Genomic DNA, 20,739 nt, shown 5'->3' on the forward strand with positions numbered 1-20,739 from the left:
TTCCCCCTCCTGTTGTCCTTGTTGCATCTTGGATTGCAATCTTAGCATAGCTATGAGAATTTCACATTTTTGGAGGCCCTTGGCACGAGAACAACCAAGTGACCTCTGCCTATCCTACTCTTACAACCTGGAACCAACCCCACCTGGGCACCCTGATGCTGGGCAGTGTTCCTGGACATTCATGAGGTAGACTGTTGGTTCTGTGTGCTTGTCACGCCCTGCCCTGCAGCCTGAAGTAAGGGGGTGTGAGCGAGAATTTATATAACGTACAGATAACCAAGTCTGGCCAGATTCAGGCTAAAATGTGTCCTTTGTATTTTGACCTGACATCTGTGAGTCACAGGTTAAGGTTGAAACTCTGCCTATTCCTTGTACCAAGAAGTTTCTGTCTCTGGGGACTCCTGACACATGAGGGACTACCTCATGTTCTGGTGCCTGTGTTTCTCATGGTAGGCCTCTCTCACACAGGTGGTAAAGACTATTGGCCTCCGGGAAGTGTGGTACTTCGGCCTCCAGTATGTAGACAATAAAGGATTTCCTACCTGGTTGAAACTTGATAAAAAGGTAAGTAGGGATAACTTTTTACAGGCTGTTAATTGGGAGCTGGTCTGCTCTGTGGACATTGAAACCAGAATGCTCCAACGAGGTCCTTGTCTTTTTTGTTCCTTGTTATTTGTGTAAAGATTTTTGTAGACAGAGAGGCTGCATGTTTCCAGGAAGAATGAATGTGGACTAGATTTAGATCTTGGCAACTTCTAACTCCTCCTCCTGGCTCCCCTGTTGGGGCAGGTAATGGTTAACTGCCTCCCTTTTAGTTGGCCTTAGTGGCTTTTTTCATGAGATTAATCTAGAAATCGTGAATCACGCACCGTGTTGTCAGAACCTGCCACTGCTCTGTTTGAGTCTGCAGTAAATTATCTCCTAGCTCCAAAGATTGAGCAGCCCCGCTCACAGTAATGAAGTAACTCACCAGCTAAGTGTATTTCCTTCAGACCCTTGGCAGGCTCTGCTTTTTTTCTCTACCTCAATTTCTGTGTCACTGTAAGGAGGGTGAGGGTCAGTTCATGATCCAGGGCCAGACCAGCTTCATAGCGGGTAAGAAGGACATGGGGTCATTCCTAAATGAGTTCTCTGGGATTGATTGAGTTCTCTGGGTCTCAAGAAAGATAATGGATGGAACGAGCCAGTTTCCAGCAGAGTGGGAGAGTGCTTTGGACTGAATTACTGCCGCACACCCTACAGCCATGAATTTCAGGGCTAGGGAATGTGGCTGAATTGGAAGAATGCTCGCCCACCATGTCCAAAGCCCTAGATAGACCAGGCCTGTGGTGAGTTGTACCCATAATCCTGGAACTCAGGAGGTGGAGGCGGGAGTATCAGACATTCAAGACCATCCTCCATAATGCAACAAGTCTGAGGCAAGTCTGGGATACTCTCACATGATAGCAGTGATAATTACCAGATACTTTTGAGTCACTGGTGCTCGGGAACGGCCTGAAGCTGGCTCTGAGGACTGCTGTCCGCCTCTCAGGTCTCTGCACAGGAGGTTCGAAAGGAGAACCCTGTCCAGTTCAAATTCCGGGCCAAGTTCTACCCTGAGGACGTGGCTGAGGAGCTCATCCAGGACATCACCCAGAAGCTCTTCTTCCTGCAAGTCAAGGAAGGAATCCTCAGTGATGAAATCTACTGCCCCCCAGAGACCGCTGTGCTCCTGGGCTCCTATGCGGTCCAGGCCAAGTTTGGAGATTATAACAAGGAAATGCACAAGTCTGGGTACCTCAGCTCCGAGCGACTGATCCCTCAGAGGTGAGCCAAGGCTGGGCTGGGTGAGCACAACCCCCTGCCTTGGGAGGAGAGAGCAGGGGGTATGAGAAGGGAGCAGGCAACTGTCAAGGTGAAGTGTCCCCTTAGGCTGGGATTCTGGTATTTTCCTCAACGCTCACTTTGGAATGTTCTGAGCCAGCAGGCTCCCCTGATGATTAACTGTGACTTAGCTAGGGTACCATGTCCCTCATGGGTCTGAAAGGCAGGCCCCTTTCTGACCTGCCTGCTTAGCTCTGCCTGGTTTATAGTAACCTGACCTCTGGAAAATCTGTCCTTACTAATGGTGGCCCAAAGGGACCCCCCCTTTGGAAGAAAGGGTTATTTAAAATAATTTTTTAAAACTCCCAGCGGGAATGTATTCTTTGGAGGGCTAAATCTTCAGGTTTATGCACAAGAAAGAAAATCAGAAAGTAGAAACAAAAAAGCCACGATTGTCCCATTCAAAAGAACAGTGAGGGATCGAATGCTGGCGGAAAGTGACCTCAGGGGTGACAGTCCTGTATCTCTCCTTTCCCAAACCCAGAGTCATGGACCAGCACAAGCTCAGCAGGGACCAGTGGGAGGACCGGATCCAGGTGTGGCACGCAGAACACCGAGGGATGCTCAAGTAAGTGCCTTTCAGCGTGCCTTCTCTGGGTCTGTAGGCAGCTCTTCCGGACAGGTCAGTGCTTGGTCTTTGTGCTTGGTAAAGTCCAAGACGGACAAGTGGGCTCCCCTTGGGGAGAAGAAAATTTGAGTTTTGTGTTTTAAACAAGGCCTGGTGTTCTTGCCTGGGGACAGAAACAACTGAGCTGCAGCCTTTCATGCTAGCTAGCGCTAACCACCCTACAGCGGAAGGCCCCGTGGCTGACACTCATTTGACTGAGGGTAGCACTGGTTGCCAGTGAATTGGAGTTTCTGTCTCATTGAGGAGCTCTAGCTAACGTGCTTATTAAGGCTATTGCCTAAATGTAATATACACTATCTATAATGGAAGCACGGACCACAGGTGAGGAGGCTTGAGGGACAGAGGCATGGGGCTTTCGGATACTCAAATGAAGACCCCAGTTCCTGCCTCTGGCCTTGCACACAGCCCCTACTACTTCCTTGCAGTTTAGGACTCAGGGACTGTGTGCCGCAGAGGCCTTGAGTGGGCCAGGAGTCTTTGAGAGTCCTTTCTTGGGATTCCTGATGGCTCTGTGAATGCAGGAAACAGAGTTATCCCTAGCAAGAGAATAAAAAGAAAAAAAATCTGTCTCTTTAGAAACCAGGGCAAATCAGGGGTTCTTCTTGAACTCGTGGGGGCTGATAAATTACAGGGCTCAAGACAGAGGACAGGCCCCTCTCACAGAGATGCTTGCAGGCCTAGCTCATCTCTACTGCGTTGGGTAGCTCCAGGCCCTGCCTGCCTGTATGCCTTGCCTTCCGTTCTATTCTGTGTGACCGGCCTTCATTTCAAGAGTACCCAGAGGCTTGTGTGTTTGGTGTCATTGCTGCAAGCTATAACACCTATGTTTTCTTTCCCATTAGGGACAGTGCTATGCTAGAATACCTGAAGATTGCCCAGGACCTGGAAATGTATGGAATCAACTATTTCGAGATCAAAAACAAGAAAGGAACAGACCTTTGGCTCGGAGTCGACGCCCTTGGACTTAATATCTATGAGAAAGATGACAAGTGAGTTAAGTTGATCGTTGATTTTAGCTCTGGGGTAGCAGGCCTGGAAAACAGATGAAGTGCCAGTCTTGCGTGTGTTAGACTGTGTGGTAGCATCATCTTAAGTGGTGACTTGTGCATCTGTTCTGTAGCACAAGAAGCCTGTGGCAAGGGAAGGCCCAGAGTGCGGCGACTACAGGTCTCTGAGCCCTGTGAAGCAGAGATTGGTAGCTCCCAGAGGACTTTCCCCCCTCCACGGCTGCCCCTAGGCTCTTGCCTAGCCAGGGTGGACTCCTGCCTGGCTCAAGGCTTGTGCTAATCCAATCAGGAATGTTGATATTGCCACCAGACACTCCAGGGTTCTGTAAGCAGCAGCCTGCATGTATGAACAATTAGCTAAATCCCCTGAGCCTGCAGAAGATGTCTATTTGTTTAACAGCCAACACACTGTGAGCAGAGTCATAGAAAGAGAGCTGCCTGACACCAGGAGCCTCTTGTCAGCTGCAGGTGTTTGTCCCTGAGATGCCTTCGTCCCACCAGGGGAAGCCATCCCGCTTCACCAGAGGTGAGGTGGTCCTGGAGGTGGCCTGAGCACAGAAGATTGCCTCTGACAGAAGAGCTATGAGACAAGAATGCCCCAGGGTCTTGATGTCCCTGTTAGTAGGTCTTCTCTGTGAAACATAGAAGCCTAGAGCCCGGGGATGCAGCTGAGTCCTGTGAAGTGTGTCAGGATGTGATGTCCTGCTCCATCTCCTGTCAGCTCCCCAGATCTACCCTGTCCCCATGGTCTCTCTGGAGCCTAAGGACATGTACATAAAGAATCCAATTAGTGGCCAGGCATGGTGGTGCACACACCTTTAATCCCATACTCAGGAAGCAGAGGCAGATAGAGCTCTGTGAGTTCAAGACCAGCAAGGGTTGCACAGTGAGACTCTGTCTAAAATATAAACAACCCATTCAGAACATCCCAGGGACCCTGAACCCTTGGAGAACCAGAAGCGAGCTGTGGAGAACTTGCTGCTTGCTTGGGTGATACAGTGTTGGTAGAGAATCTGAGTCAGAAGGAGCTCTCAGAGCCAGGCCACAAGGTCTTCCTCCAAGCCTTTGGAGGAGCCAGGGGCCTGTGAGCCATTACCATGTCAAAGAGCTATGCATGGAGTCAGAAAGTCAGAGAGCACGGGCTCTGGCCCTTGTGGAAATGCATGGGGGAAGCTGCCTCTGTCCTCTGTCCTCTGTCCCTTAACTCCATTTTTGAACAGCCAGATTTTGTAACAAGCCCTGGTGAGGGCTGTCCAAACAGGTTTTTCCAGCTGTAAGAAACAGCTATAGGCAGGAACTTGCTGATGTCAGCCTGTAACCACCTCAGCCTGCAGAAATGTTGCTTTTTTTTTTTTTTTTTCCAAGTAAAATGTGAACTGTGCTCTACTGGGCCCTCCCCTTGCCTCCCAGGCTCTCATTCAGCAGCCAGCTGCGGTTCTTCCAGTGGCCTTCCGTCTTCTCTCCTGGTAGCAGGAGGCAGCTCCACTCCCATCACCATACCCTCTAAAGAAGGCACGCCCTATCTTCAGAGGAAAAGCATTTAAGCGGACATGGAGTCGGTTAACAGTTCTTTCCCATTTGCAGTAGCTGTAGGAGATTGTTCTGGTCAAAGGGACCAGAGCTCTAGGGGACCGGGTGTTAAATTGCATCCTTCACCAATAGAACTGGTGGTAGGGATTGGATATTCTTGATACATTGTTAATAGGAGTAATCCAATACACAAACAAGCAGATATATCTTATCATAGCCTTTCTGAAATTAAATGGGCTCTGGCTGGGACATGTCTCTCAGGAACCCCCCTTTTATGGTATATGTTATACAATTCAATAGGAGTCTGGGTACTGAAAGCATTTGTCCCCTTTCTTTAACCCTGGGCTAGGAAGGAGGAATAGGAGATAGGCATGCATAGTCCCTTCTCCCACCCCTCCATGAGCGTCACGCACAGAAGTCCAGTTAGGCTGGATTATGATTCCCCCTGACACTCTCATACCAAAACCGACACAAAAATAAATGAACTTAGCACACAGGGCTGGCCCTGAATCCTTAGTCTTTGCAGTTCCCCCCGACCCCTTGGGTCACTCCATCATGAAGTGTAGGCAGCAGTCCTGGCTCCACGCTTCACATCTTTAAGGGAGTGGGGTCCTGGGGGAGCTTTGTGGAAAACGGACACCTGCTGAGGTTGGACACCTGGCTTTTCTAGGTCAGAAACTAGTGAGACCTGTCTAGACAAAAGCTGCAGGGCAGAGCCTGGACTCCTTGGGTTTTAGGAGTTGGTGATGTTGACCTGGCTGTGTGACCATGTGGCTGTGGGTTGAGTAGCTATCCCCTGGTTCCTAGCTCTTCTGCCACCAGGTCTTGCTCTTGGGGTCTGGGGCAAGTGCTTTAAAAATGGTTGTCTGACATCACTATGCTTTGGCATTTCCCTGCTAGGGGGACACAGGCAGAAATGGTGGCAGGGCCAGGCCGTAGCTGTATTTCAAGTGTTCTTAGACCTGTCGACAAAACCATACTGCTGAAAGTTCTGTATCCCACGGGTGACGGCGAAGTGACAGAACAAACACTCTGCATCTGAGTGCCGTGACGCATGCTAGCAGTGGGTTAGGTAGGCACAGGAGGCAGCCGTGGTGAAAGCATTCATGCCTGGCCAGTGTCCACCACTTCTGCAGTTGTGTCATGACTGCCGTGCTCTCGAAGCCATCTGCCAAGCTTACAAGCCCTCTCGTGGCCTCCCGAGGCTGCCTTGTGTTTTTGACCCAGCTTTTGCTGTCAAAGCAAGAGCCACCCTGCCCGTTATGTCGTTAATCCCACCCAGACTCCCACCTAGCTGTGATCCCCTCCAAGTAGAACCCGTAGGAAATGACAGGGTTTGTTTTGTTCTTTTTTCTTTCTTTTTTTTAATTATTTTTATTTTAGGTGTGTGTATGTGACAGTATGGGGGTGGTACATATACGCACACGTGGAACGGATGTGCTTGTGCAAAGCCCAGAGGACCCCAGCTGCCCTGCTTGATCGTGCTCCACTTTCTTCCCTTGAGACTGGGTCTCTCACTGAGGCTGGAGCTAGTCTGGTGGCCGGTGAGACTCCATAGCCACAGTGCTGGGTACAGATGCTTTTTATATGAGTTCTGTGGATTTGAACACTGAACCCTGGTTTTTCACACTTGTGCCCAGAAGGGTCTTGCCCGCTGAGCCATCTCCTCAGCCCAGGACAGCTTTTGATGGCAGTGCTTGTGGTTTGAGAGTCTGTTTGAGAATCTGTCCTTTCTTCTGGATTGCTATTACTTCTGGTAAAGTGTTGGAGAGTAGGCTAGAGACGTGATTAAGCAAAGCAGGTCTTGACATCTCTTGATGGGAAAGCCAGAATTCAGGCCAGTGGTGTAATGACATTGAGTAGTAAGGCCATCTAGGGCTTTTGTGTCGTCTCAGCTACCGTGGGCTGACACAGGGCAGCATCCAGCCAGGCGGGAGTGTGTATTTCAATAGAATGAGAGCCAGAGGTGCGGAATCTACCCCCATCCCTGCCCACCTCGTGGGTCAGCAGCTTTTCTGTAAGGAAAGCCCATATGGAAAACAAGGCATGTTTTTATAAAGCCGAAAGTATCGTGGTACTTAACACTAAGCTGGTTTGTGTCAGAGGGGGAAGGAAAGGGCGACGGGGCACAGAGGACAAGGAACTGTGTTGGCAGCCTGGAGCCCTATGTCAAAAGTATAGTTTTAAAGCTTTGAGTAAAAACTCTGCTGACATATCTGGAGAGAGCGCCGACTGGCTGACAGGGAATTAATCAGACAACAGAACAGAAGCTGGGCTCTGGCAGTATGAGAAGTTGGGTAGGGTAGGCATGTGGGGGTTTGGGGGAGGTCAAGTCGGACAAAAGAGTGTTCCTGATTAATAGTCCTCTTACCACAAGGTGACCCAAGGTGATGTCGCACAGCTGCCTGATGCTGAGAACTAAAACCTGGCTGCACCAGGGTTGAACCTGGAAGGGTAAAGTCTCTTTGAACTTGGTGGTTCTATTAACTATGTATCCTGGACTTTGCTTTGTATTTTAAGTGAAAAGATTTGCTAAGGTCCCTCAGTCCAAGAACACGTGAGTGTGTATCTGACCAACTGCCGCTTTTCTTCTTTATAACCTCAGGTTGACCCCGAAGATCGGCTTCCCTTGGAGTGAAATCAGGAACATCTCTTTCAACGACAAGAAGTTTGTCATCAAGCCCATCGACAAGAAGGCACCTGTAAGTTCAAGTGTAGGCAGGATCACTGCTTCCAATCTCCCAGCCAACCGGGTGTTCAGGAGAAAACTGAGATTTCTTAGTATCCAGAGTACATAGTGTTCCTCAAGCTCCCCTCTAATGGAAGCTGCTCCGAGATCTTTGGGCCATGTGACTGACCGCTGCAGTGGGAGGTTGCTATGGAGACCAGATGTGTCTATCCAAAGCTCAGTGATCTAATCTTAGTCTTCATACAGAGAAAAGGGCAGTTCTCATTGACCTTGACCAAGTGATAATAAGTGCTTCTCAAAATGACACACTTCTGCTGTGGCACACCCGGCTTGCCCAACCTTCATGTGGGCAGCCAGCCTACCCCTGGTACCAACTTGTGGGTGGAGCTCGTGCCTGTGTTTCATCAGTAGTTGGTTGGAGGATAGGCAATTAGCCCTTCCAGTCCAAAGGACCAACATTGGGCTTTCTGTACTGCCTTGGGTTTGCCAGTTAACCATTCCAAGTGTTTCAGAGCATGGTGGGTCCCCAGGGGTTCCCCTCTGCCTCTTGCTTCCTGTTGACGATGGGCAGCCCACTTTCCTCTTGTGGTCACCCTGGCCTATCACATGATCTTCACTCAGGCATGTACTCCGCCCACGTGGGCAGCAGAGTGTAAAGTAAGAGCTGAAAGAACCAAAGCACTGTGAAACTTTATTTGGGTTTTATTCTGTCAACATTTAAACTTTTAATTGATGCTGGGCCAGAATATTGAAGACATATAGACACAACTGTCATAGGGTAGAAATAGCAAGACCTCCTTTTTTCTAGGTTTTGTTTTTTAAGTGTGGTTTTTAAAAAGCTTCCTCTGGCTTTTAAAAACCTCAGTTTGGGAAAGACTTTGGGTCCCTGTGTCTTGTTATTGTTGTTCCCGAGTTACAGCGGTAAGCTTAGAGAGGCAAGCATGGCTGTGTGTCTACACCGGGGATGTCTGCTAAGCCTCTCAGGGCTGATCACCCCTTGGAAATTGTAAACCCGCTTGGAACACTCAGCATTACTGACAGTCACTTCCTGGCGGATGGACGTGAGCTGGCTGTGGGAACTGTAAAGTCAGCAGGTCTCCGCTTGGCTTGTGAAAGTATTTTCTTTATTGGAATGTCTCCTGCTGTTTGTAAACCTGTGACTCCTTCTCCACTCCACAAGCACTCACTTAGTCCTTGAAAATTGTTTTTAAACAGGCTCCATGGTAACGGCTCCCATTAATATGCAGGCCCTCCCCATCCCCCAGCCCTAACTGAGGGTCACAACGAACCCATGTTCTGTGGGCAGTGAGGCGGCACAGCTAGAAAAATAGTTCTGAAGTCTGGGTAGATTGCTGACACATTTTCTTTTTTCTTTCTTTTAATTCAGCCGACAGTAGAGGTGGCCTTTGGGGCTAGACGGTTGAAGAATGTGTACATGTATGTTGGTATACGTTTTAGCTTTCTTTGGAAAGTCCAAGAATGCAGACACAGTCGTGGTTGATCTGACTGAACTAGTGCATACATGTTCACTATCAGGCAGCCCTGCTGGAAGCTTCCCTTATAGAAATGGTTGCCAGGGAGACGGCTCAGTCAGTCTAGTGCTTCCCAAGCTAGTATGAGGCCCCGAGTCTGAATCCCAGCAGCTACGTAAACAGCAGGTGCAGCTGGAGGCATGTGACCCAGTGCCGAGAGGAAGTAAGGTGGGCACAGGAGGAGCTGTGGAGCTCAGAGCCAGCCAGTCTAGCTGAATTTCTGAGCTCCAGGTTCAAGGATACACTCTGCCTCAAAATATAAGGCAGAGAGCAACAGAAGAAGACACCAACACACCCCTTCCAGGTTCCAGGATTCCAGGATTGCCCTGTGGCCACGGACAGTCGTGCTTCTGCATTGCAATGGGGGGCAGAATCTAGCAACACTTCTCAGATGAAAAGTGAAGCTGGCTGAGGGGAGGGAAGGAGGGTAGCTGGGCCTCTCAGTGTGTTGACCCAAATGCAGAGGCAGCGTTAGTCCAGAAGCTGAGGGGTGACGCGGACGCAGTGACCCTCCATTCCTTCCCAGGGCTGTGGAGTGGCCATGCCTAATCCCAGTCAGTGTGTGTTAACATGGGACTCAAGAAAACCACATTCTCAAGGTTAGACTATAATACAAAAGAGCAGAAACCCTGAAGGTGAGGAGGTGTAGGGTTTCTTTTCTTTTTGCCGCCTTGTAAAGGGATCCCTGGGAATTTATAAAACTTCTCTAGAGGGCAAGCCAGGAGGCAGCGGCTTCCCTGCCCACTCACAGCAGTCTGGGGCCGCATTCTGACTTTTAGGTGGGCTCTCCAGTCTCATTTCCCTTTTAGCATGTCTGGGCAGGTACCTCTCCCTTCAGAACATTCCGAAGCCCCCAGGACAGTGGCTTTTGAACTGTTAGATAATGTGTGGACTCCGCCGAGCTGGTTGCTCAGGGAAGCCTCCTCAAAAACCCCTCTGACAGACCCCAAATGGTCCTGGAATTGGACTTTGGCCTCATGGGAGTTTCCTGGGAGTGTGCCTGACAGGATTTGGGGTGTCTTGGGCACCCTTTCTCTTGCTCTTCTGCCTGATGTTTGTTTTTGGGACTTGGGTTGTCCATCCACTAAAAAAGCCTCCCCTTGTCTTTTTTTTTTTTTTTTTGCATTAAAATGTTCTCTGAGGACTTGAACTCACAACTCTAACTTGGAGTCATAACTGGCTTCTTTCAGAGGCATAGGAGAAATTCCTTCCCCTCAACCACCCAGCTGCCGACTGCTAACTCTGGAGTGTTTTCTAATAGTTTCTGGGTCAATTTCTTTTAGGCAGGGGCTGGGGGAGCCTCATGGTAACCTGTATGTAGTTCTGATTCTCGAATCGAATCCTTGTGATTGGTTGTTTTCTAAAGGGGGGTTGGGGCATTTCTTTGCACACACTTGTGAGTCACAATGGGACATTTTGGGGCTTGTGCCTTTGAAGCCTTGAGCCAGGGTTGTTTTCTCCTGTGTAATAAGAGATAGGTGGGTAATAAAAATTCCTGCTTCTCTTAGCTCTGTGGACTCCTCCCTGGGAAACCCAGTGACTTAATAATCAGTCTGTGAAACCAGAGAGGAGCCCCACCCAGGAAGTTGAGGGTTCCAGGAGGCCTCATGTAGACAGGGGAGCTAAGCTGCCACCACATGTTTGGTGTGTTGGCTGTCAGTCTCCACAGGTGGAAGGAACACTGCTGTGTTAACCTCACAGATGGCTGGGGGAACCCAGGAAGCATTTCCAAACAGACCATGTAACCTAAACTAATCCTGGAAGGAGCAAGAAGTTAGGAGGCAAGAATGTCTGTGATCATGGCCCTAAACCTGTGTATACTAGTGACAGTTTCCAAATACCATGTTCTGCCCTCCTCTTTGAGGAAGAAACTGCATCCATTGTGAGCACATATGGCACCTGACCCAAGCAGCCCCTGTGCATGGCAGTCAGGGTTCACTAATTGTACTGTCCCAGGTACTATTAACACACTGTCCCAAGTCCCTTGTGGGTATTGTCTGATTTAGTCTTAGGATGTTCCCGTTATTCTGTTGCTCTTCTTCTATGACCCTGAGGCTGAGTGACAGATGCTCAAATGTGTGACAGCGGGCTCAGGGGTCTATATGGTTGGTAGGGCTGGCACGGTAAGGCAGTGGGAATCCAGAGCAGTGGAGATCAGGGCAGTCTGTACCAGTGTGAGAGGGGACAGGCTTGGCAGGAGACGGGAAAACTCAGACGTTAAGGTGTAGCGTGCATGAAGGAATGGGAAAGGAGGGATGGCGACAGGCTGGGGAGCCGGAGAAGCATAAACCATGGAGAAGCAGGTATGCTGGGAGGCCAGTGATAACCAGCTTTCTAGGTGCAAAAGAGGCCTCTCTAGGCTGAGATTTAGCGTGTACACACCCATGCTAAGCACACCACAGATGTACACGTGGATGTACACACACATGCACATTCCCAGGATCCCCTTCCCTGACCCACTGAATATATCTTCGACATACAGGGAGTGGCCCCCCCTCTGTGGCCTTTGACCTTTTAGAGAAGGTGGCGAAACTTGTAAAGTGTGGTCTTGAGAAAGAAGGCCGTTAGCGGAGCTGAAGCCAAGGCCGCCCTGGTCTGTTTCATAGGACTTTGTGTTCTACGCTCCGCGCCTGAGGATTAACAAGCGGATCCTGCAGCTGTGCATGGGGAACCACGAGCTGTACATGCGCCGCAGGAAGCCCGACACCATCGAGGTGCAGCAGATGAAGGCCCAGGCTCGGGAGGAGAAGCACCAGAAGCAGCTGGAGCGGTGAGTGGCCGGCCAGGCAGGACACAGCACCACCTGGGACCCCAGGCTTGGACAGTTGCCTCCTTACATGGCTGCTCAGAAGCACAGTTGGGATCAAGCAGGGACTGTCCCTGCGACCTGCTCTCTCACCTGGTTTGTCACAACCCATCCAGACACAGGCTGTGGCATCCCTTTGCCTGTGGCGGCAGACCGGCAGCTGCAGATCTGGGTCTGTCTTGAGCCTCACCCTTCTCTGGTGTCTCTTCCTCTTCCCTCTACCAGACAACAGTTGGAAACCGAGAAGAAGAGGAGAGAAACCGTAGAGAGGGAGAAGGAACAGATGCTCCGGGAGAAGGAGGAATTGATGCTTCGGCTCCAGGACTATGAGCAGAAGACCAAGAGGGCAGAGAAAGGTCAGGGGCTCCTGCTGTCTGCCCTTTCCCTGCCCCCACAGTCACTCCAGAGTTCGTTCCCCCAGAGACAGGCAGGGTTGGCCCACAGCCAAGAGGGAACTTGTTCAAGAGTTTAACACAACCCCCCTAAGACAGAACAGAGCAATGCAATGTCATCATTGAGATTAGAAAGGAATCCTGTGCTTTACGAATGTCTGTTTCTGTCATTAATGCCCCTGCCACCCACATACACACACACACATACACACTTACTTTACCAAGAATGTTGAACTTTAGTGAGAGAGATACCACATCCCTTCAGCATATGCACACCTGTCACAATCAGCTTGTGACACCTCCACCATACATCCTGGGGTCATAGGTGCTGCCCTGCCCTCCGAAGACATTTTAGAATAGAGGAGAGATGCTGTTTACTGGCACATGAAAGATACCAGCAGGCCATTTCTGTGTCCCAAGTAGTGTCCAGGTGATGAGCCATAAGGCTGTTCTGCCTCAGGGTACCATTATCGGGGTGCAACGGGGTCAGGGAGGTCAGACCTGGCCCCGGGAACCAGGATATCTAACCAGCTGCTCCTTGGTGGTCTCGAACCACACTGAGGAAATTATCTTAGCAATGCCAGGAATGAGCCCCGAGCTATCCCTGCTCACAGCTCAGTGACTCAGTCCAGGACTTGGTGATTGTTGAGATTGGTTTTCACCCAGTCTCCTTCAGCCCACTTGGGGTGGGATTGGAATGCTTAGGGTCACTTCCTGCCCAGGAGTCTGAGCAGTGCTGACTCCATGTTCTCTGCAGAGCTCTCGGAGCAGATTGAGAAGGCCCTCCAGCTGGAGGAAGAGAGGAGGCGAGCCCAGGAGGAGGCCGAACGTCTGGAGGCCGACCGCATGGCCGCCCTGCGGGCCAAGGAAGAACTGGAGAGACAGGCACAGGATCAGATAAAGAGCCAGGAGCAGCTGGTAGGGATTGCCTGGCTTCAAGATGCTGAATTATAGAGAGGCTGTTCCTGGGGAATCAAACGAGACAGTTGCCTTTCAAAGCTCTCAGCTAGTACTGTAAACAGATCTGTGGGGGTGCGCTGGGGGGAGGGCTGGACCTGTCCGAGTCCTCAGTCAGGGAGGTGGAGGTGAGTGCTCAAGATCCCACAGAGACACAGGGAGGTACCCATAGGGTCCCCTGACCAGGAAGAGGGAGGGGGCACAGCTCGTCACCAGGAAGGCCATTCATTCTTGTGGGCGAATGAATGTTGGTTCACCAATGGACTCTGCCAGAAGGATTCTAGACACCCCTTTACCCTCCCTTGTAGGCTGCAGAACTGGCAGAGTACACAGCCAAGATTGCCCTGCTGGAGGAGGCACGGAGGCGCAAGGAGGACGAGGTGGAGGAGTGGCAGCACCGGGTGAGTGAACCCCAGAAGCCAGGCATGGCCATGGGGTATGTCTTAGGAGGGGGACTCAGCTGCAGGCCACATCACAAGTTTCTGGAACCTCTTACAATCCTCTGCAGATGCCTTCTCTTGTTAATGAGGCAGAAATCCCCAGAGAAATGGCCTTGACCCTGCTCACGAGGTAGAGCAGCATGCTAGCACTGGATTAGCAGAGGAACAAAGGGCCCACTTATTTCTTGCCCTCACTTCGTCCCTATGTCTTCAGCCGTGATCAAACACCCCTAACTGGGAACTAGTGTTGATTCTAATTGCTTGGGTACCCCCTGCGACAGGGTCACACACCCTGAAGCAGAATGTGACAGTTGGAGTGTACTGGAGAACTTTGGAGGTTTCCAGACTAGCAGGGACAGCCAGGGCTCCCAGATGTATGACTGAACACTCACCTTTGAGCTTCCTGATGGGGCAGCATCCAGTGTATTGTCCTGCCTTGTCTTCTTTACAGAAGCTCTGTAATAGCTAAACTCTCGAGTTCTCTCAGAGAGCCCGGGCTTCCCCATGTTCCTGTACCCCCAGGACATTAGAGGGTCCAGGTGCGATTCTTCACACAGACTTAGCACAGGGCTCCAAAAGGCCCCGCTTCACGTGTCCTTCTGCTTCTGCGGTCCCCTTTCTGGGTCCGCCCTGGGCCTGCATCTCCCATCATCCATACCCTACATGTTCTCTAACCCACTGCAAGCAAAAAACTTAGGATTTGGGGAAAGTGCTCATTGTAAAAGTATTAGTTAAGGAAAGCCATTTATAAGGCAGGTCTGAGCTAGAAAGGGGTGCAGGTGGAGGAGACTGGGTCTGGGCCCCTGGCTGACACTCTGAGAACGAGATACATGCACAGACTTACTCCAAGTGGTGGCACTTCCAGTAGCTGGAGAACACAGCCAACAAGCGTGTGCCAGGATTATAGGCAGAGAGAAATGGCGCTCTCGAGCACCCAGGGTCCAGAATCTTGATTTTCTGGTTGCACTGTATGTGCTGTCACTCTTGCCAAGAGCCAAGGGGAGGCAGAATCCCCAGGCTCCTCGCCAGCAGACCGTGACACTTCTTACATGACAGGCTGTGCAAAAGAGTCCTCGCTTAACTAGTGTTCTCCTCTCCAAAGGCTAAAGAAGCCCAGGACGACCTGGTGAAGACCAAGGAAGAGCTGCACCTGGTGATGACGGCTCCCCCACCCCCACCACCCCCAGTGTATGAGCCCGTGAATTACCACGTGCAGGAGGGACTGCAGGACGAGGGAGCAGAGCCCATGGGCTACAGCGCCGAGCTCTCCAGTGAAGGCATCCTGGATGACCGCAACGAAGAGAAGCGGATCACAGAGGCAGAGAAGAATGAGCGTGTGCAGCGGCAGCTGCTGGTGAGCGGGCAGGGCTCCGACCCTAGCACCTTCTCCTGCCCTAACCTAACCTATCCTCAATCCTCATCTCCCTGCTGGTCCACAAGGAGGGAAGCCATGACCTCACGTGGGCAGGCAGGTCAATAACAGATAACTTGCTTCCTGTTTCAGACGCTGAGCAACGAGCTGTCCCAGGCCCGGGACGAGAATAAGAGGACCCATAATGACATCATCCACAACGAGAACATGCGGCAAGGCCGGGACAAGTATAAGACGCTGCGGCAGATCAGGCAGGGCAACACCAAGCAGCGCATCGATGAGTTCGAGGCCATGTAAAAGCCAGTCCGGGACCAAGGGCAGAGGGCACCTCGCAGCAGGCAGGTGTCACACTCAGCTCTTTGGTACTAAGTCTAGAAACCCCCTTGCCGTGTTCCAGTCCCTTAAAGAGCAGTTACCGGGCTGACATTCTGCCCCAAGGCCCAGTGGAATCCTCCCTGGTTACTTCCAATTGTATCACATAGTGCCAAACAGGCCAGATCTGTATGACAGTTACTGAATCTCTTCCTGTTTGGAGCAGGGATTCAGATGGCTGGCCCGCATGACACGAGATTCAGTGTCGCTGGGGACAGCACTGTGGCTCACACACGGGTGCCATACTTTTCTCTAGTTTTACAATGAGCTAAAATCGACTTTGTTCTTGATTTCTATGAAGGATCCATCTCTGTGTGTTGAGGGGTGAAAATGATTTTGAAATTTGAGTCTTAAAGCACGCCCCCACACAGTCTCCTTCCTCCAGGCTGCTGGCAGAGTCTCCGGCAGTCCTTAAGAGTATACGGTACAGGACTCTCCGACACAAAATTTTCATGCCTACCTGTTAGCAAACACTGCTGGACTTACATACCTAATGATCTGCTATAGAGGATAGTATTTATATATAATATGGGTTTGTAACATTAGTTTAAAAAAGGGAAAGTTTTGTTCTGTATATTTTGTTACCTTTTACAGAATAAAAGAATTCAACATTAAGAACCATGTAATCGACACTTGATCTGACACAGGGGCAGCTGGGAAACCAATGACTGCAGTAATCACCGCTGTGCAAAGAAAAATATTGGTGGTTTTGTGCATATAAAATGCATACTTCAATTTCCTGTCAGTTTCTTATCGAATACACACTGAGAGCATTCAGATTCCAGCCCTGAAGGGACTCCGGTTTCTTTATTGTGAGCAACTTGTTCCTGTTTTCAGTTTGTCTTCCTTCCTTGCGCCGGACTGTCCTTTTTCAGTTGTGATGTCCTGTGCAGGCGACTCTGCACCAGATTTACACACAATAAAAGCTCTCCAAGGCCTTGAGTCTGATTGCATGGGGGTTTGGGGGGGGGACCTCTGGGACTTGCCTGCAGGATTCCTGAAGCATACTAATCAGAAAGGTGTCTTCCCGGGCCCCACTTTACTGGGAGGCAGACAACATTCACCTTACTTTTATTTTCCTCTGAAACACATAACAAAGCTTAAATTTTGTTGTTAATAAATGCCAGGAGTTAAGGACACTGTTCTGATTTATTGAACTCAGAACATTTCCACATCTGTCGGACAGTAGCCTCCCCCACCACCACCACCACCAGGGTAGCAGTAATTATGTGTCCTAACCACACACATAACTGTAGTTGGCTGGCTATTGGTGATCTGGTGCATCTGATTTCTGCCAGGATCTCACTTCCTGTTGACCTTTGAGGGCGTCACCTCAGTGCAGGACGAGGGTCATGTCTGTCCATAAGTTGGGGCTGGACAGGACTTTTTGCCACTGAAGCTTGGACTGAGAACACGAGTCGGTACAGCCCACAGTACTTCCCTCTGCAATGAGACCGTAGGTGGGAGGGAGTGAGATTGCCCTGTGCTCCCTTGCTTGTAAAGAAGCAAGTACCCAGAAGAAGCCTGTTCTCCCCCTCAATTTGAGACTTCCTGAGAGACACCTCACCCCTGCACAGGTGGCATCACCCCCAAAGCCTAGGTGTCCGTGCTCTAAGTCAGTGGTTCTCAACCTGTGGGTCAGGACCCCCCAATGGCCTTTTCACAGGGCTGCCTAAGACTCCATTTCATAACACTAGCAAAATTACTGTTACGAAGTAGCAATAAAATATGGTTGGGACCACCACAACATGAGGAACTGTGTTACAGGATCACAGGAAGGTTGAGAATTGCTGCTTTCAATTGAAAGGAGGTGGACCCGGCATTCACTTCTTCCCAGTGGGAGTCGCAGAAGTTAATTCTGAGACTGGAGGTGGTCTGAGGGTCCTGTTCGCCCCCCCCACACACACACACACACACATCCCCAGGAAAGATTTGATTAGCAAACATTTGCATTCTAAGGAATGCAACCACAAGCCTTGTTTAGTAATTCTCAGCTGGCAGTCTTGAGGAGACCAGTGCAGGGGAGGTCTTAGACTGTGTAGGGCCCTGCTGAGAACCAAACCTGCCCACTCTCAGTAGGAGGCTGTCCATAGGACGCCAGCAACCTCCCCGTGAGCAATAATAAATGGCGCCTTTGTCTGTCCCGTGATGATGCCCTTCCATATGTATGCTTGTCTGGGTTAAGATATTTTCCTTACAAAATAATCCTCTTAAGATTGACAGGGGGAACAAAAGTAAACACTGTCCCTTGCCTGGTGTGAAGCCTGAAAGCTTTTGTTTCTTTAGCTGATCCAGATCTGATTGAAATTGCTGAAATACTTGGCTGTATTATCACTTTCTTGCAGAGTTAGACCTCGGCTTGGGGATTCCCATTAAGACGGGACAGGGCAGTTTCAAAGCCAGCTAAATCGTTTCCCCTTCAGAAATAGGTATCCATGTTGGGAAATCACTAAGGGCATAAACCTGTGGTTTTTCACTGAACCTCAGAGACAGACCCACAAAAAACGCGAACAGACTTACTTGAACCAAGCCTGGCTTCCCCCAGTAGACGGTCACTCATACCAAAGATGGCCTGGTCCCAGACCGTCAGCTCCAAGGTGGACTGTCTGAGCTGAGACGTGCTCACGCCATTGAACACGAAGGAGTGTTTCCACTGGGGACAAGCCTGCTTCTTCAGCACTGGGGACTTCACACGCAGCTTTTGTTGGTCTGGCAGGGTGAGACAGCTGAAGAGGGAAACCGGCATATGGTCCTCACTGATTATTAGTGTTGTCTTTTGGGGACACTAGTGTGCCTGTGGCGACTACGAATAGCAGAAGAGTGGCCATCTGATGCCTAATGCAAGAGGAGGTGCCGAGCTAGGGAAATGGTAACAGATTTCAAAACTGATGGCTGCTGTTTCGAGAAGTGATGAGGTCTGGGTTTCCGGTCAAAGTGTGTTATTCCCAGCCAAACCTTAGAAGCAAATCGCACTTCTTGGAAGTTCTGGTTCTTAAAAATGTGCTATGCTCCATTTTAGTCTCTTTACGTTTTATAATCTGTTTATAATTCTGTGTACGTGCGCACATAAGACCTAGTACACATGTCACACACATGTTGGTCACAGAATAACCAGCAGGAGCTGGTTTTCTCCCTCTGCTGTGTGGTTGGTTCCACTTGACAAAAGCAAGTGCTTTTGTCCATGGAGCCATCACCCCCCCCCCCCCGCCCCATATTAGATTTTCGTAGGAAAGCTAAAATAAGATGAATCCAAATGACCTATCCTTTCGCTGTTTCCTACAGGTTTAGGGCCATGTTCCATACACACTCACCAACACATCTGATACTTACCCCTTAACAAATGAGTTTAAGGTGCCATCTGACCTCACCGGTAAATTCTTGGCCCCCAACACAACCAAACACAGTTGACCATTAAGCGCTAGCTGACCTGTTCGGGAAGCAAAGTCAGAACTCGTGTTGAGCCTATTTATGTGTGTGTGTGTGTGCAGAATCAACAGAAAACCGTGAGTAGCTCCCTGCAGAGCCATAGCCTCCAAGCCTTAGGAAAGCTCTCAGAAGAGGCTCGCTTCTCGCTTCTCTCACGGCTTCGTTGGCTTTGCCCACCACACACTGCCTTTAGGGCTGGCATGCAGACAGGAGGGAAGGACATGTAAAAATGCCAGGAAGGTGGCAATTACACAGAGGACATGGGAAACCAAAAGGCAGGGCGCTCCTGCAAGCTGACTACTAGCTCGAGGTTTGAGAAGGGAGCAATAACCTGCTGTTCTGGTGTGTTCCTGGCTCTTGGAGCTCTGGATCAGAATGTCCTATTCCTGTCAAGGCCACCACTCCACCCTTTGTCATTCTGAGCCCTCTGTGTCCTCCAACCTCATAGCGTGCACAGACCTTGCATTATCTAAGTTAAATACCTGGAAGTCATCCATGCCCTTGGCTCACTCCACCCCAATCTCTCTGAGTCTCCAGCCCCTAGTGCCCTTAGAAACTCTCTTGGTTCCTGAAGAGCCATGTTGACCTCTAGATGCATGCTTTTGCAGTGTCCCCTTTGATCAACAGGGGCACTGGAGGCTGGCCAGTCTACATGTTAAAAAGGATGAGGTGTGTGCACTGGAGGCCTTGCCTGTTCGCTCATCCATGTTCCCCTCAAGTCAGGAGTTCTGATGTGTGGGATCAGTGGGCAGTGGGAAATCTTATGTCTACTTCAAACTGCCCCCCAGGCTTTGGGGACAGTGACAGATACAGGTGCTCACGGGGCTGGGGGTCACCAACCTTCTTGGGCCTCCTGGAGCTTTCTTGGCCCTGCGGGAAGGACCAGTTTGGCACGAACAGCAAGTTCTCCATTATTCTGAGGAATATTCTCTTCATGTTTCTCAGCCTGAGGGTAAGAGGCAGAGGTCAGAAGCAGGAGCCTTCTCGTTGTTCCTCAGAACCACCCAACTGTACTGTGCATTTTGTCCCAACTCCGTCCACAAATGTCCCATCCCCCACAAGGCCTCTCAAGGCCTGAGGGTGAAAAGGACATGCTTGGTGGGCTGGTCTTCTACCTACACTGGCATCCTGCCACCCTCAGCCCCTCAGGATGGGAGGAGCAATCCACTCCCTCAGAACATCGGAAGCCACTGGGAATAGCATGCCTCCAGGAAGTCTGGACAGCAGTGGGCATAAACCTGTGGGGGTTTTACTGAACCTCAGAGACAGACTCACAAAAAGTAAACAGACTTGAGGACAATCAAGGTCTCATCTACCAGCTTGCTCTCAGTCAGAAGGGTTGGAGCTACCCTTCCATGCCAATGTCTCCCTCCCTCAGGCACCGAGGAAGAAAGCGCTTCAGGCTGTGCCTGAACCGTAGCTCTATAAGCCATGGATGTCTAGCCCCTGTGGAGACACCATTCAGTCCACAGAAATGGCTTCTCTGGTCATGAGTGATTTTTGTCAGAAAGTGAATGAGAAGCCCAGAGAGGGGATGATCCTGAGTCTGATGGACCTTCCACCTCAGCTGTGGAGACACCTACCAGGAGGGAACCGGGAGGGAAAGTCATGTCTGCCACTACCAGAAGTGAGAAGCTGCTCTCAGAAGCTCTCAGCAAGCTTCCAGGACTCCTGGAAGCCCGCACGGGCCAGCTACCATCTGCACTGAAGCATCCCACAGGTTCT

The 20,739-nt window shown here is 50.4% G+C and overlaps 2 protein-coding genes across 2 annotated transcripts in view; one reads left to right on the forward strand and one right to left on the reverse strand.

Moving 5' to 3' along the window:
• The window catches only part of Ezr (ezrin), a 42,000-nt gene extending 25,475 nt beyond the window's left edge, over positions 1-16,525 (forward strand). The window contains exons 3-13 of the mRNA XM_076926684.1: positions 469-564; positions 1,532-1,806; positions 2,348-2,431; positions 3,334-3,480; positions 7,634-7,730; positions 11,856-12,019; positions 12,281-12,411; positions 13,205-13,365; positions 13,713-13,805; positions 14,947-15,198; positions 15,349-16,525. Coding sequence (XP_076782799.1) covers positions 469-564; positions 1,532-1,806; positions 2,348-2,431; positions 3,334-3,480; positions 7,634-7,730; positions 11,856-12,019; positions 12,281-12,411; positions 13,205-13,365; positions 13,713-13,805; positions 14,947-15,198; positions 15,349-15,513 — 1,665 coding nt within the window. The 3' untranslated portion in view covers positions 15,514-16,525. The remainder of the gene's footprint in view (positions 1-468; positions 565-1,531; positions 1,807-2,347; positions 2,432-3,333; positions 3,481-7,633; positions 7,731-11,855; positions 12,020-12,280; positions 12,412-13,204; positions 13,366-13,712; positions 13,806-14,946; positions 15,199-15,348) is intronic.
• Positions 16,526-16,643: 118 nt separating this feature from the next.
• The window catches only part of Sytl3 (synaptotagmin like 3), a 58,454-nt gene continuing 54,358 nt past the window's right edge, over positions 16,644-20,739 (reverse strand). Inside the window, exons 12-15 of the mRNA XM_076926683.1 lie at positions 19,855-19,960; positions 18,919-19,015; positions 18,109-18,314; positions 16,644-17,031 (exon numbers count right to left, since the gene is read on the reverse strand). Of these exons, the coding sequence (XP_076782798.1) occupies positions 16,922-17,031; positions 18,109-18,314; positions 18,919-19,015; positions 19,855-19,960 (519 nt within the window). The 3' untranslated portion in view covers positions 16,644-16,921. The remainder of the gene's footprint in view (positions 17,032-18,108; positions 18,315-18,918; positions 19,016-19,854; positions 19,961-20,739) is intronic.

This window comes from Arvicanthis niloticus, chromosome 28 (genome assembly GCF_011762505.2).
Source record: "Arvicanthis niloticus isolate mArvNil1 chromosome 28, mArvNil1.pat.X, whole genome shotgun sequence".
NCBI lineage: Eukaryota > Metazoa > Chordata > Mammalia > Rodentia > Muridae > Arvicanthis > Arvicanthis niloticus.